The sequence below is a fragment of the Dipodomys spectabilis genome, unplaced genomic scaffold (assembly GCF_019054845.1).
Source record: "Dipodomys spectabilis isolate Male_0828 unplaced genomic scaffold, ASM1905484v1 ptg000059l, whole genome shotgun sequence".
NCBI lineage: Eukaryota > Metazoa > Chordata > Mammalia > Rodentia > Heteromyidae > Dipodomys > Dipodomys spectabilis.
The window spans coordinates 70,196-86,744 of record NW_024870736.1 but is presented as its reverse complement, the minus strand read 5'-3'; the positions used below and the strand labels follow the sequence as shown (position 1 = coordinate 86,744).

At 36.0% G+C, this 16,549-nt stretch overlaps 1 protein-coding gene across 1 annotated transcript in view; it reads left to right on the top strand.

Annotated features, from left to right (window-relative positions):
* Nucleotides 1–16,549, top strand: part of LOC122108389 (phenylalanine--tRNA ligase, mitochondrial-like) — a gene marked incomplete at its 3' end in the record, with an annotated part of 131,989 nt that overhangs the window by 70,136 nt on the left and 45,304 nt on the right. The window contains exon 2 of the mRNA XM_042680309.1: nt 8,117–8,749. Coding sequence (XP_042536243.1) covers nt 8,138–8,749 — 612 coding nt within the window. The remainder of the gene's footprint in view (nt 1–8,116; nt 8,750–16,549) is intronic.

The window sequence follows — 16,549 nt, the reverse complement described above, 5'->3', positions numbered from 1 at the left end:
GTTGGCAGAACAGAGGAACAAAAGCCTATTTCAAGATACATGGAGGGTGTATGTGGATTATTTAAGCTTTACTACTTCTGTAAGAAAGTATAAGTGACTTGAAATATTTTCTGACCAGATCAGTAGTGCTTTGTAGTGCTCACTGAAGATAAATTGGAAGGGAAGAAAAGTAAAAATGGTTACTAGGCAACTATTCTACACAGACTGTTTAACTTTTTGTAAAAAAGTACTGTTTATCACATTTGATTTCACAATAATATAACAGATTTAATGAAATCAGGTGACCAGGGAATTGAAAATTGCCTCCTGAAGAACAGGTTTACACAAAAAAACCCCAATCTGTATACTTGCCATGGTTAATAGATTCCCAGAACTCCAAGACTTTCAGAAAGAATTCAGCCTTAAAAATGCATTTGAAGCAATCACTATTAAAGTCACTATAGTGACTTTGGGTTATGTTGATGTTCAAAAGTGAACTTGGAAGAAGAAATTGAAGGTTTTATGCTATCAGTCAAAAGATAATCACACTTCTCTATGCTAAGAGTTGATCAGCAAAAATAATAAGTTGGATAAATCCTGAATCGTATAATGACATATTCCCATATTCTTTGAATGATGGGGAAATCTGTGGAATGTTATTAAATTCTGATACATATGAGCAGATAGGTTGATGTTGATCACATCCTGAGCATGGGTGAAAAATACCCACAAGACATATAGAGAGAAGTCAGTCATAGTCATCAGTTATATACTCACCTTGAAACATGCTTTGTGATAACTCAATACAGGTGAAGTGCTTGGCCAAGACAATGGATAGCCTTTCCAAAGGCTCTCTGCCATGAGCTTGGCCCATTACTGGAGAATGAAATATGGGGCCATTATTTATTTGTCCAGATTGAATTTGGTGTTTATTAAGGTAGTAATCTTTATGATCTTTTAGCAGACCCATATAATGAACTGCATATATTGATAGGTTTGAACTGTTTTAATGAATATTTTTACTGGAAATGCATGTTTTTTTTTCCTAAAGTGTAAAATAACACTTTATCAGGTATTAAGACTTTCTTTCATGGGTATAATTGAGAAACATACACCTGCAATAGGATTAGGTATTACTAATTTCCTAGGAAACCTAAGTGTTTTAGGAAAATGGCATTGGGTGGTAAGTGTGGCTCCTGTGACAGTTGACTTACAGGTAGGGAAAGATAACTAGAAATAAAGAAGTTTTCTATTCTAAGCATTCTACCTGCATTGTTTTAAAAATTTACTGGTCATTCAATACTTTATTTAACTATGCTTAGCAAAGTTATATTTACACTAGCATTTATCCTTGTTGTATGTAGGTTTAATACAAGATATTAAAATGTTTTGAGCTCAACTTGATAAGTTTGAAATAGGTTTTTTACTTATATATATCAGACATAGGTTTATAAGTAGATAATATATGTATGTAGGTAAGATCATATATGTATAACTTTATGTTAATTAGAATGTTTTAAGTATATAACCATATTGAAACTTTATATTTAATCACTGCTTATTTTATTGTATGGTTCTACTATAATTTGCTTAATCATTCTCTTGTTTTAGGACGTTTTCGTTTATAATTTTTCACTACACTTAGTACTGAAATGAAGCTTCTTTGTGTTTACTTTGTCTTCATTTACACTATTTCTTTGTGATAAAGTCCTAGGTGGATCATTATCCTATCAAAGGGCTAAATTGCTTTCTAGAAAGCTTTTATCAATCACTCTTACCAGTAATAGAGCATATTGCCTTTTTATAGACTTTTTCTTTGTATTTATGCTGGTCGAGGGGAACAAAAACATGCTTTCTCTTTGCTTTTTTGTAAGTAAATGTTAATACAAGTTCAGCAAAATAAAACACTAGGAAGTGAGTAATTGGAAGGGGTGGGGAGAAAAGTAGACAAATGAAGAGGAGAAAAGGGGGAAAATGCAGATAAGAATTCAGTGTGTATTCTATAAAATTAAGAACAGTTAGGGAAGGGGTGAGTAGGGGAAGGATAGGTGAGAATGTTGAAAGGGGTGACATTGATCAAGATATTCTATTCATAAACAGCTCTGTTAAATGGCAACTCTTTTTGTACATTACTTTAAGAGAATAATAATAAAAACGTTAATAGAATCCTACCATTTCCCTCCTCTTCCTTAGTAGATTAAAATGTGTATGTACCGATAGAGCCAAACTTCATTTATTCTCAGTAGAAGCTAAGTACTCTGTTAGGGGTTGTAGAATTACTCTTTCACTTTTGGTAACCTTGTCTAAGTCATGGACGCTTACCAAAGGTGTTTTTTTAAGAAAGCTAGTTATGGTTTACAGAAACCATTAGTTTGTGAAGTTTCCCTAGCACAGAAGAATGAGGGAGACTGAGAAGACTGTTGAGTTACAAAATTCATTCATTCAAACAGAAAAATTCATTTTAAAAAGCTTACAATGTTCTCTTTTTTCCTTCTTTTTTGATGGTACTGAAGTTTGAACTCAGGCTTTGTGTTAGCTCGGCTTGCTGTGATGGTGCTCTACCACCTGAGCCATGCCTTTAGCTTGGCTTTTTACTCATTAATTTGAAATGGAATTTCATGGATTTTTCTACTCAGGCTAGTATAGAGGTGAAATCTTCTGAATCTCAGACTCCTGAGTAGCTTACAAGCATGAGTTATCAACTTCTGGCTAAAGCATTCTTAATGTGCCCCAAACTGTAACTAACTAAACATCATTACCAACAGAGAGAGAGAGAGAGAGAGAGAGAGAGAGAGAGAGAGAGAGAGAGAGAGAGAGTGTGTGTGTGTGTGTGTGTGTGTTTATATCCTCTCTACCACTTGCTATTTTTTTTGTCCTTTTGATAATAGCCATTTGAACAAATGTAAGCAGATAGCTCATTGTGGTTTTAAGTTGTATTTCTCTGATGTCTAGTGATTTTGAGCATTTTTGTATATCTTGCTGGCCATTTATGTCTTTTGACAAATGTCTATTCATATCATTTTCCCATTTAAAAGTTGGGGTGCTTGTTTTCCTACTATTATTTGTATTTCTTAAATATTTTATGTATTAAGTTCTTATCAGATACATGGCTTGCATATATTTCTGCCTATTTCCTAGTTTTTTTTTTAACTTTAGTGTTAAATAGTTCTTAACGTGGCTGCCTCTGCCTACTCACCTTGTGTTTGATCCTGCTGACCAAGTTTGCTCTATCCTTCCTCTTCTTCTATTTCTTTTGCCTCTCTCTTTCTCTTACTGTCAGATATAGTGGTAGGCTATACTCAGAGTCTAGATTAATATAAGAAGGTGTGTGTATGTGTGTGTGTATATGTACATGTGTGCATACAAGCTTGTGTATGCCCATTTGTGTATACTAAGCTCAAATTGCATAATGTAGCATGATGACAAAATAACTAATGATAAGTCAGTATCTTAAGCCTTGTACATAGAGTAGTATTTGTGTTTTTCCTTGTATATATTTTCCTTTGCAGACTTTGTGATACTATACTCTTTTGTTCTCTATTGTCTTACTCTTTCTATTCTCTCTTATATTTACACTCTTCTATTATAGTCCTATACATTGTTATATAACCTCTTATCTCTAAACAAATTCATTCCATTTCTAGAAATAAACTCTTTACTTCCAAATCTTACTTTATTTTTTTCATGTAAATTAAAACATGACTATCTCATTCATACTTCCTTTTGTCTAGTTTTTCTACAGCTACTTATATAGATGATCTGAATGACACGTGAGATACTCATTTTATGTTCCTATTTTTTTGGCCAGTTGTGGGGCTTGAACTCTGGGCATGGGTGCTGTCCCTCTTCAGCTCAAGGCAAGCACTCTACCACTTGAGCCACAGCACCACTTCCGGTTTTGTGAGTGGTTTATTGGAGATAAGAGTCTCACAGAGTTTCCTGGGGCTGGCTTTGAACCGCTATCCTCAGATCTCAGCATTTTGAGTAGCTAGGATTACAGGCGTGAGCCATGGACACCCAGCTCATTTTGTGTTCTTTATCTCAGTGTACATTTTGCTGTTTTTTCTGTTGCCTGATCTGTGCAATCTCTGGGTCACTTTTAATTCTAAGTCATCTCTTACACACTAGACTAGGAGTTCTTAGGAGCAGGATCTAGTTTAATTCTTTAAATATTACTGTTGTGTTGGTGTTTTGTCAGTCATGAGGCTTGAACTGTGGGTCTGAGTGCTGTCCCTCAACTCTTCAGTTCAAGGTGAACGCTATTCCACTTGAGCTATAGTACCACTTTGGATTTTCTCATGGTTTATTGGAGATAAGAGTCTCACAAACTTTCCTGCTCAGGCTAGTTTTGAACTGTGATCCTCAGATCTCAGCCTCCTTAGTAGCTAGCTAGGGTTACAGATGTGAGCCACCAGCTCCTGGCACTTTTTCTGTTTTATAATAAAGAGTTTGATGACCAGAAAGATCAAATAATATGTCCATACAGTACCTCAGAGGGTCACTTTCCAAGCAACCCAGGTGAACATTTCTACAATCTGTCCTGTGGCCTGCTGTATTAGGTTGACTTTTCTCATGGTCATCTTCTCTGTGCTCTTTGTACCAGTTCCAAAATACTATCTACATTTATTCTTGTTACTTTTTGTGGTTCTCTAGTTCACATGTATTTGTGACTATGAAGATTTTATTAAGTTGAAATAGAATTTGGTAAATGTTTTTATTGAAGGACTAGACAGTGTTTTAGGCTTTAAGTGTTATTCTTTGTATGGCAAGTACTTAATCCTGCCTTTGTGTCACAAAACCAAACCAAACACCATACACAGTTTATAAAATAATTGCCTTTGCTGTATTCCAATATGCTTTATTTCACCAAAGAGGTTATAGTGGATTTGGCCCTTGGCTCACATATTTTGTTTGTTTACATTTTTATTTCACTTCTCATATATAAGGTAATTTTTTTTTCAGTCCTGGGGCTTGAACTCAGGGCCTATGTCCTGTCACTGAGCTTCTTTTGCTCAAGGCTAGCACTCTACCATTTGAGCTACAATGCCATTTCCAGCCTTTTTTGTTTATGTGCTACTGAGGAATTGAACCTAGGTCTTCAGGCATGCTAGGCAAGCATTCTACCACTAAGCCTCATTCCTAGCTCGGTAATTAACTTTTTTAGCTTATTTATTTGTGTGTTTAAAAGGTATGTGTTTAAAGTAGGTTGATGTATGGTCTGAATTATTCAGATAAATAGAAGATAACGATGGGGAAGGAATTGAAAAGTCTTCAGTCTTTTGAGAAGTACTTGAATTGCTGAGTTCTCAAACTTATGTAATGGTATAGGATGTAAAGTGTAAGATTTTGGGGTGATCACTTGGTCTGTATGGGCTTTAATTTACTTAAAATAGTTAGGAATGCAGAAAGAGTGAAGTGGAAGAGTACTCTAGAATGGAAATAGGAATTGCTATCTCCCTGGGTCTCTTAGATATTTCTAGATGACTTAATTCTTATAAAGAAATTTGATAAGAGGCAGCAGGAAAAGACTTCACTTCAAAGATGGAAACAAAAAGCTATCCTTGTCATTAATCTTCTTTCTATGAGATGAGAATACAAAGAACAAATAGCTATTTGGGTGGGAAGAATGACATTGGGGATATTAGCAGGGTCTGAGTGAATAGATAAAAGATCTGAAAATGAGCATAAGAAAGTTAAACTTCTTTATAAGCTGTGGATTATGTGAGGAGAGCAGTGAAGAGAGGTGAGGTTGGGATATATGTGTAGGAACCTTGAATTCAGATGTGTGTGAGGACCTAAAAACTGAGAAAGAAATGTATAGCTAGTAACAAAAATAATTGCATAGAAATGTTTCCAGAACAATCTAGAACTTTGTGGAACAGCACATGTATTTGGAAGGAAGAAATGCTTTCTTTTATCTCACTGAGAGTACTGAGTTGGATAATTAACAACCTAACTGTTCTTTGGGCTAAGATGTGTAAGCTGGTCATGCATTTTTAAATTCCTATCCACTGTAGTAACACTGCTGAACAAGGAAAGAAAAAAAGATGGATTTCTGTTGAGTCTCAGCCCAAAACAGTTTTGAAGCCATTTTGACAAAATAATGCCATAAACAAATAAATTCCAAGTCCCTAATCACCTTTGAAAATTTCTCACATGATTGTCTTGGACAAAGGTTCTGTGTTTAGGCTTTTAAGCAGAAGAACACAGCAATTTAATTTGGAGTTAGGTTTTCTGATTTTGATTTGGGTATTTGTGCTGCCAGTAAGCTGGCAGTCACATGGCAGTAAGCTTTTGGGATGTCACTTGGAGCAACATAGTTCTCTGCTAATGCAGATGATTGCTGTGACTACTTGTAACTAGTTGACATGATAACATGGGCTTGAATTAGGACAGCTACAGAGTTGTATGTTTTTAAGTTGCTCAGTAGGTAAAAATTCCACATTTTAGCAGCTAGAGTTTAGTGATTTATGTTTATAAGGTTAAATTATTTATATATGGTAGGATATGATTTCCATTGATTCTCATTTCTGAGATCCTTCAGGGATTTAAAACTGGTTTCTGTATATGGGGGATAAATGAGGTATTAGCAGTACAGAAGCATTTGCTATTGTTTTAATGCTAGCAGTATTAGAGTTTGGACAGCTACATTTGAGTCTTTGTCATATTATCTTAGAAATGAAGTCTAAGCTAGAGACTTTTACCTGTGGAATTTGGTGATCTTATTAAATTCTTGGCATATTTTACCTTCTCTTTTTCTATTTTGCTTTCTTTTGTCTTTTATTTCCCTTCCTCTCCTTTGCTTTTTCTTTCCTCTCTTTCTCCTTTTCCCTCTTTCTCTTTTTTGAGCTAAAAGTTTCACTGTGTAGCCAAGGCTTGCTTTGAATTTTCAATCCTCATGCCCCAGCCTTCCTAGTACTAGAATCATTAATCAAATCTGGCTTTATTTATTTAGTTTTCTAAATCTGTGTTAGTACTTGTCTTCTGTCAGTTCTTTGTCCCTTCTATAGTAAGTTCAATCCTGTGCTTTGTATAGTTTTTGTAAGTACTAGAAATTTGCTTTTTTTACCAAGCAAGGATATAATTGAAATATAACCATATATAATACAGATATGATTTGCATTAATAAAAATAGATTCAATGCAGTCTATCACTTTGTATTGGAAATTCAATACAAAGTATTATTATTCTTGTTTTTCTATTTACTTTTTCCCCATCTGCTCTTTAAATATTATCTAAAGATCACTACTTCTTAAAGGGATATACTTTAAGATGTTTTAGAAATAGTATTGTGAGTAATGGTCTTGTGATAAAATCCAAAATCTGCTAATACAGGCAAACAGAACTTTGTCATTATGAGACCAGATGGGAGATAGTGAAATATGGCTAGTTGCTACATTTTTCTCTTCAGATGCCTGTGTGATTGGTCATGTGCATTCTTTCATCAATGGGATCTTTGTTAGTGTCCAGGTAGGTGGATATATGCTTTTAGGTGATCCTTTTAGAACTTTTTGGTTTTAGAATGTAGTAAAAATAAAAGGAAGTTGTCACATTTAAAGTATCATCCCACATGAGGAGTTTGGAATACACAGCATGGTGAAAGAAAAATCTACCACAAAACAAGTTTAGATGATAAGAAAAGGACCAATAGAGATTAAGGCACTAAAAATGACCTTAGTGATCCTTGCACTTTAGTCAGTTTTCTGTGGCTATAATGGGATCACAGAATTTATAAAGGAAAAAAAAAAAAACATTCCTCAGAGTTCTGGTTCTGGGAGTCTAAAGATCAAGGTGGAAGCATTGAGTGAAAATCTTGGCAGAGACCAGAGATGGGGAGTGAAAATCTTGGCAGAGACCAGAGATGGGGGACCAACTGACCTGCTCTTGTGGTAACAAGAGTAATCTGAGGACAAAGTACCCTTATGCCCTCATTACTACTTAAAGTTCTCTAATACTGTCAGATACTACTTTAATTTTCAACATAAGTTTTGAAAATCTCTGTCAGGTGGTTTTATAAATTAACCTTGTCTGGAGGTGATAGTGGGACATGTCTGGAGGGAAATGGCAAGCTGGTGGGAGGCACAAAGGACACACTTGTTACCCACAGAAGAAAACTTGTGCATGTGTTCTCTTCCAGAATCTGTGAGACATTTCTGCAATGGTTTGCTCAGCTCTTAGGAGAGTTATCTGTGTCTACATCTGCCTGGCAAGGAAGGCTAGTCATGCCTACAGAAGCTATCAGCATCAGGCCTGGGGCTCCAGTAAGCCTACAGCAGAGTGTGCTGCCCAAGCGGCATCTGGTAGTGTGGTGGAACTTCTGGGAAAATCCTATCTTCAGGATGACCACAGCAACCTCTCCCGTAAGGTTCTCTCCAGGGTGGGCAAGAACCTGCACAACCAGCAACACCACCCTCTGTGGCTGATAAAGGAGAGGGTGAAGGAACACTTCTACAAGCAGTATATGGGCCGCTCTAGAACCCCACTATTCTCTGTTTATGATAACCTTTCTCCAGTGGTTACCACCTGGCAGAACTTTGACAGCTTGCTCATCCCGGCTGACCACCCCAGCAGGAAGAAGGGGGACAACTATTACCTGAATCAAACTTACATGCTGAGAGCACACACATCGGCTCACCAGTGGGACTTACTGCATGCAGGACTGGATGCCTTCCTGGTGGTGGGCGATGTTTACCGTCGAGACCAGATTGATTCTCAGCATTATCCAGTTTTCCACCAGCTAGAGGGTGTTCGGCTCTTCTCTAAGCATGAGGTGAGTTGTAAAATGTATATCATGACATCATGGACATTTTATGATGTTGTCACTGAAGGCTGTTTCAGTGATACCAGTAGTGTTGCCCTTGCTGATATTTTGATTTAGTGAATCACCTTTCATGATAGCCATTGTTCACAGTACTGTCAGTGTCTGATTTGTTGTATTAGTAATTACAGAAATCAGTAGACCTCTGTTTTCCCTTTTGTCATTCTTTCTCTCAGTACAGATCTGCTTTTCTCTTTTTACCTGTTATAAATGGATTTTCCATGACTCCAGTTGTACCTTAATCCAAGATGACTGACCTCATAAGATTGACATCTGCGCTCAGGTTATTCTAGTCATCAGTCACTAGAAGTTAATTATGTTTTCATGGTGTTGGAGATTAATGAACCCCTTCTGTACCTTAGGGGACTTAAAAAGATATTGGCTTGGACTGTGAATTGCGTTCTTGTCCCTAAGGTATTTATTTCCCCCTTCCCCTGTTTTGCTGGTGTTCTTCATGTGTGTTTCTGGATCATTAGAGAACCTTTTTGATCAGGTAGTCTGTTATTTTGGTTATTTTCAAAAACACTCAACTTCTTACTTTGTTAGATGCTATCTTAACATATTATGTACATCTTTTTTCTTCGAAAAGTATGAAAATCCCTAAAAAGCCTGCATCCATATCCTGAAAAACTTATTGCAACCACAAATTCCTCATTCAAATATTTTAAAGACCATCTCTGTCTTTATGGTAAGAAGCAGATGAGATTACAGTAGGCTCAGACAGTATTTCACTTATGGCAATTTTCTTCTCGTTTTTGGGACAGAGAAGTTAGTATGGTCACAATTTTCCCTCTTAAAAATACCAGCTAAATAGGCTCTTATTAAAAAGCCCAAAGCATTGGATCTTTTGGATAATAAATAAACATTGTTTTGTTGCATTAAAGAAGTCATGTACCAAGAGATTTCCTCTTTTCTTTCTGTTTGCCTCAGGATATGCTCTATCTCCTGAGTCTATGATAATATAACTAACTATAAGATTTGCCTTTCACAGAAAGGCCAGCAGAACTAGACCTCACAGGAGCTTAAATTAACATTCTAACTGGGTAGAATAGCTGACAGCTCTCTTAAGTTAGGAATAATAACTACTAATAAAAAAATAAATGAATTAGTAAACTGCGAGATAATGAACAAAGATAGGTCAGAGGCTACAAAATACAATGAAGTAATAGAGTTACACTTAGAATTAATCTGTAAGAGGAGTTGTTATGCCTGTAATATGACATCCAGGTCATGGAATTGAACCAGGTGCTCAATGTGGCTTACCTTGTTAAAGAAATTAGGAAGGAGGGGCTGGGAAGGTGGCTCAGTGGTAGAGTGCTTGCTTTGCATGTATGAGGCCCTGGATTGGATTCCTTAGCACCGGATAAGCAGAAAAAGCAGGAAATGGTACTGTGGCTCAAGTGGTAGAGCACTAGCCTTGAGCTGAAAAGCTGAAGGACAGTGCTCATGCCCAGAGTTCAGGCCCCACAACCAATAAAAAAAAAAAGAAAAAGAAATTAGGAAGGAAAATACATACTGACGTGTAAATCTGTGTGTCACTAAAGAGTCAATGAAGGCTATGAAGTGCACGCTAGTGTTTTAATGGGCCAATCCAGGCTAGAAGAGAGGTTGAAAAAGAAGTTGGCGGGAACTAGCCCTTGCTTTCCTTCATACTTGTTTTGGGTATAGTCCAATTTAGCAGGTAGCATGCATTGATCATTTAGTTGGATAATGTTACTGTATGTTCTAATTTATAGTTAAAAAATATAATGCAGGCATGTAATGATTACAACCTCCTTACAGTTTGATAAAGTATTTTTACATATTGTTTTAATAAAATCCTTCTAGGGTAGATTTGGAGCATAAGAATTCTGAATTCTAAAAGACTTAATTACCTTCCCAATATTGTACAATCAGTTGATGGCTTAACTGAAACTGGAGCACAAATCCTGAGTCCATTGCCTAGTCTACACATTCTGCTGTTTTCCTGGGACTGCTTATCAGTTGCTCATGACCCTAAGGAAGCTTCTACTCACGAATAGTGAATGGGGAGGGGAAGAGGTTGCTGGTTTCTGAATTCCTGTCTTCAACTGAAGTACTGGTATGAAATCTGGTCTAATCTTAACTCTTAAGGTAATTTTTCTTCATCCTTTTTATTCCTGTTTGAATAGGAATTTGTTTTTAAATTACAATTTATTGACTGACTTTTTTATTTTATGTGGTATCAAGGAATTGAACCCAGGGCCTCATGCATGCTAGGCAAGCACTCTAGAACGATTCCTAGCTTGAATAAGAATTTTTTTAGGTAGTTATGTCATTCTACGTATAATATTAAAGATTATATGGTTTCACTGTCTTTCTATTATTTTATAATCTTTATAATCATTATTTTAGTCATTGTAGCATACATTTCAATAGGAAAAAAAGTGGTTATAGGGCAAAAGAAACTGATCAGTATGAAAAACTATGTGAAAGAACTATGACAGTATACTCAGTTGTGGAGAAAACATGAAATCTGAAAATAACTAATAATATAACTAATAAAAATAAAAATAAATAAAATAACCAATAATTAGAAGGAATAGTCAGTAGGTAAGATCTGTTAAAGTTGTTACGGAACTTAGGGAAAAGATAGAAACAATGGGTAACATACTTAGTTTAGATTGCAGTATGATTTATAGCTTGACAATTGAAGGAGTAATGAAGGAGGAATGCAGAAAGGATCCAAGTCAACAGAAGTTATAATAAAATAAAAAATAATTTGGTAAGTAGAAAACCCAAATTGAGGTCCATGTGCATTTGCATTCACAAATTTAAATGGGTTAAACTTAGCAATTAAAGAAACTTGTCAGATTGGATATTTAAAGAACTTGAACAAAAATCACAACAGAGGTTGAAATTGAAGGCTGGGAAGAATATATATCCAGCAAAGGTTATCAAGAGCAATACTAATTATAGTATTAATAATAGTGCAGCTGTGTTAGTTATAGAAGTATTAATATTAGCATAGAATTTATGGAAAATATGACAAATAGAAATAAATGACGTATCAACTAAGAACCCTCATGTATTATGAACTTCTTTGTACTATAATGCCTGACACACAACAAAATACTGAAGAATTAAAAATTAAATTTGATGAACTCATAACCATAGTAGAAGATTTTAAATGACTTTAACCAGGGACCAATGGATTAATGAGACAAAATGAATAAAGATAGAAGAAATCTGAAAAACATGATTAGCAAGTTTGATTTGTACTTTGCTAACTATTCTGTGCTTTGCTGTGCTGTGTTGTGCTGTACTTTGTGTGTGTGTGTGTGTGTGTGTGTGTGTGCGTGCGTGCGTGCGTGCGTGCGTGTCTATGTATGTGTGTGTGTGTGTCTGTGTGTGTGTGTGTGTGTGAAGATCAATGAGTTCAATGCTGGCCACATTTTTCTTTAAGAAAAGTAGTGGGGAAGTAGTTTTATAGTGTTTGGACATCTTTCAAAACAGAAAATGGTATAGCAGTGTGAAATCAAATCCCATAAACAGAATCTACAGCATAACTAAGTAGCTCTGTCTATGATCCTCACAATGGGTAAAGAGTTACAATTGACAGCCCAAAATTCTGTACTGCATCAGAAATGGAGGTAATAGGGAGACACAATTTGTTCCTGAGAAATAGGGACCTTCCTGAGGGATTGTCTCAGAGGACAAGAGATACTTTGACATGAAGTACTAGTAAGAACACTCCAATGCCAACTAATATCACAGAGTGAGACCAATCACAGTTATGTGTTTCCTGATAGAAGGACACAGTACTAACTATAAAGATTTACCCAGACTTAGATTTAAATCTAATTCAGTTCTTGATCAGCTATTACATTTCTGGGAAGTATAGAGGGACTTGGAAAGTTGTACCTTGGAGATGTAACAGACCAGACTTACACAGGGAAAGTATGAATTATGAACTACTCATGATGTGATCTGCAGAATGAGATAGGAATTCAAAGAGAATACTTGGCATGCTAACTGGAAAATGTTGAAACTTTTTTTTTTTGGTGGGTCTTGAACTCTGGGCCTGGGAGGTATCCCCGAGCTCTTCAGTTCCTGGCAAGTGCTATCCCTGAGCTCTTCAGTTCCTGGCAAGTGCTCTACCACCTGAGCCATAGCACCTCTTCTGGTTTTCTGGTGGTTAATTGGAGATAAGAGTCTCACAGATGTTCCTGCTCAGGCTGGCTTTGAACCGCGATCCTCAGATCTCAGCCTCCTAAGCAGCTAGTATTTTAGGCATGAGCCCCCAGAGCCTGGCTTGTTGAAGATTTTTAAGCAGCTATTCTAAATATTTCAGTTGGCTCTTGTTGGATTCTTTGGATAGGTTGTGATATTGTCAGTGCTTTTGCCTTTTGCTTTTGGTTGTCTTTGCATGGACTGTGCACTTTTGTGTGCAGTAGTCACACTATTTTATATATATATATATATATATATATATATATATATATTTTTTTTTTTTTTTTTTTTTTTTTTTGTCGATTGTGGGGCTTGAACTCTGGGCCTGGGCGCTGTCCCTCAGCTCTTCAGCTCAAGGCAAGCACTCTACCACTTGAGCTACAGCGCCACTTCCAGTCACTCTATTTTAGAACAGTCTGTTTGCCACAGTTTGACAAACACTATGCATTAGGAGAAATGTCCCAGTTTCTTCAAGTAAGAAAAATAAACTGCAAAAAAACCAAAGTAGGAGGAAATAGCAGTAAGAAATGAAATGAAAGATCAGCAAATGGTAATGTATAGATTCTACTTGCACACATTTATTTATTTATATTGTTATTGTAAAAGTGATAAACAGAAGGATTAGTTATGTGAGTCAGGTAATGAGTACATTTCTTTTTGGACAGTGTTACCCCTTCCCTTGCTCTCTCCCAGTTTTTCCCTCCCACTCCCCCCACAAGTTGTACAGTTCATTTTCAACATTATGTCTAGTGAATACCATTGCTTCATTTGATCACCCTTTGTCTTCCATTTTTGTACCCACCCAAAGACTTAATGAACAAACACGATGAAAAGAAAACAAAAATAGTAACAAAAATCCTCTTGTTTCTATTTCTTGGAGCTCATGTTGATATATATTCTTTTATATGATCAGAGGCACATAGGCATTGTGTCTTTGCATCAACACAACATGTTTTAAAAAAAGAGAAAACATTTGAGACCAAATAGAAATCTAAATAGAAAAGATTTGAAAATAAGTAGCTTTTTTACTTTTTAGCTGGCTGTAATTGTAGTGTTACTTTTTTATAAAGACATTTTAGTAAGACTTTTTGAAATGCCTGTGGACTATTCTTCAAAATAATGTGGCAGCCAGAATCTAGTGACTCATATGTATAATCTTAACTATTCAGGAGGTAGAGATTAAGAGGATGGAAGTCCAAAGCCAGATCTGGCAAAAAAGTTTGCAAGACTCTTATCTCTAGTTAACAGCACAAATACTGCGTGGAGGCTTGGCTGAAATTGTAGAATGCTAGCCCTGAATGAAACAATGGAGTGAAAATTCTGAGTTCAAGCCTTGGTTCAGGCACGTGCGCGTGCGCGCCCACACACACACACACACACACACACACACACACACACACACACACACACACCACACACTTGTGTGGAAAACAGATACACATGGGAGGATGGATGTGAATGGATTGGTTATGAGATCTCTTTCAACTGGCCATTTATACACGAAGATCTATGTATAGATGATTTAAAAAAAAAAAAAAAAGGATGGAAAGCATTAAAGCTGGCCAGTCAGAAAACCCTATCTGAGCATTGAATATAGGAAGACAATGAACAGCCTTGAGATAGTCACTGTATCCCTGGGGAACAAACTCAAGATATTTTTAAAATAAAAAAATGTAGGACACATTAAAGACAAGAAGCTAAATTACACAAATCACAATGCTAGATAGAATTAAATCTGAAATGAATAGCGTCTCCTCCTTTAGTCCCAGATTATTTTACATGCATCTTGTTGCCTAATTCTGAAAGACTTGTACAGTCTGTTTCGTAGAGTAGAAAAATGACATTTGCCAAGCTCATTTTTTAAGTTTAGATGTGTTCATATCACAAGTAGATTAAAATGAAACATTTTAGAAGGTTTTTTTTTTTTTTTTGCAGTTACCAGGCCTTCTCTTTTTAATGAACAGATAAAGAATAATTAAATATTTGTCTGCAGGGACAAATGTGAGTTCAAAACAGTTACACACCCAAACTGCAAACTTAATTCATCGTTTTGTCCTATCTAATTATTATTATACATGTATTGTATTCTCCAATGTTGACTGACATAGGATAAAATAATACGTAGGTATCCTTTTTTTTTTTTTGGTCGGTCATGGGTCTTGAATTCTGGGCCTGGGTACTGTCCCTAAGCTTTTTTGCTCAGTCTAGTGCTCTACCACTTTGCGTCCCAGTGCCACTTCCAGTTTTCCTGGGGTTAATTGGAGATGAGTCTCATGGACTTTCCTGTCTGGGCTGGCTTTGAACTCAGATCTCAGCCTCTTGAGTAGCTAGGATTACGGACATAAGCTACAGCCACCTGGCTGCATGTAGTTATCTTAATAAAGATAGGCAAATAATTGGTTGATAATTTAATTTCCATGACATTAAAATACACTGCTTTTGATTTTGGTACCCTTTGTTTTGCATTTATATTTATCTTATTTGTGAATTGTAAGGGGAAATCACAGAAATGGTGAGACAGAGGACAAAGGGTGAACAAACAAACAGTGATACTCACAAGCCACTATATTGGAAATGAACTTTACAACTTGGGGAGGAGACAGGAGGCGGGTCGGGGGAAACAGGAGAAAACGATGGAGGGGGTAACAATGTTTGATAAGATTTGTACTCATTTCCTTACTTATGTAAGTGTAAACCCTCTATATCATTTTTACAATAAAATATACATTTGGAGATATTAATGAAACTTTAACAAACTAGAATTAGAAAAGTGCTTTCTGAACTCTGTAAATGATATCTGCCAGCTTTTATAGCAACTATTATTACTAATGATGACTCATTATAAATATTTCTATCAAAATCAGTCCCTAACCATACTTATCAACTGTCTCCAGTCCAATTAATTACTATGTGGGAAATTCTATTTGGTGCAAAGATGTAAGTGTTGGAAAATGTGAGCTAAAATTGATTTATTTGTATCTGTTATTATGGTTTACCAAGAAAATCAATAGAATATCCAGATCTACTAGAAATAATATGACTACCATGTACATGTGGCTCATATCTGCAATCCTAGCTATTCAGGTGGCTTAGATCTGTTTGAGGCAAATCCAGCCAGGAAAACAAAAAATTTACTATACCATATCTTTCAAACAGCCAGTGAAAAATAGAGCTGGAGGAGTTGATCAAGTGGTAGAGCATAGAAAGGCAAGATTGTGAATTTAAAACCCCATTACTGCCAGAGGAGAAAAGAGAAAGAAATATAAGAAATCTTAAGATAATTTTCTAAAGTTAATGTATTCTAGTACAATACAGAAAGATTACTGTCTTAAATGATAACCAATTAGAATTTTAACAGCGTGGTGCAATACATAATGCCTGTAGTATCAGCTACTTTGGAGTTGGAGATCTGGAGGTCTGTGGCCCAAGACCAACCCCAAGAAAAATGTTAGCAAGATTTTCCCCCCCATTTCAACAAAAAATAATCAGTATGGTGGTACACTTTTGTGACCTCAGTTATGCAGGAGGCATAGATAGGTAGGAGGATTGTGGTTCGAGGCT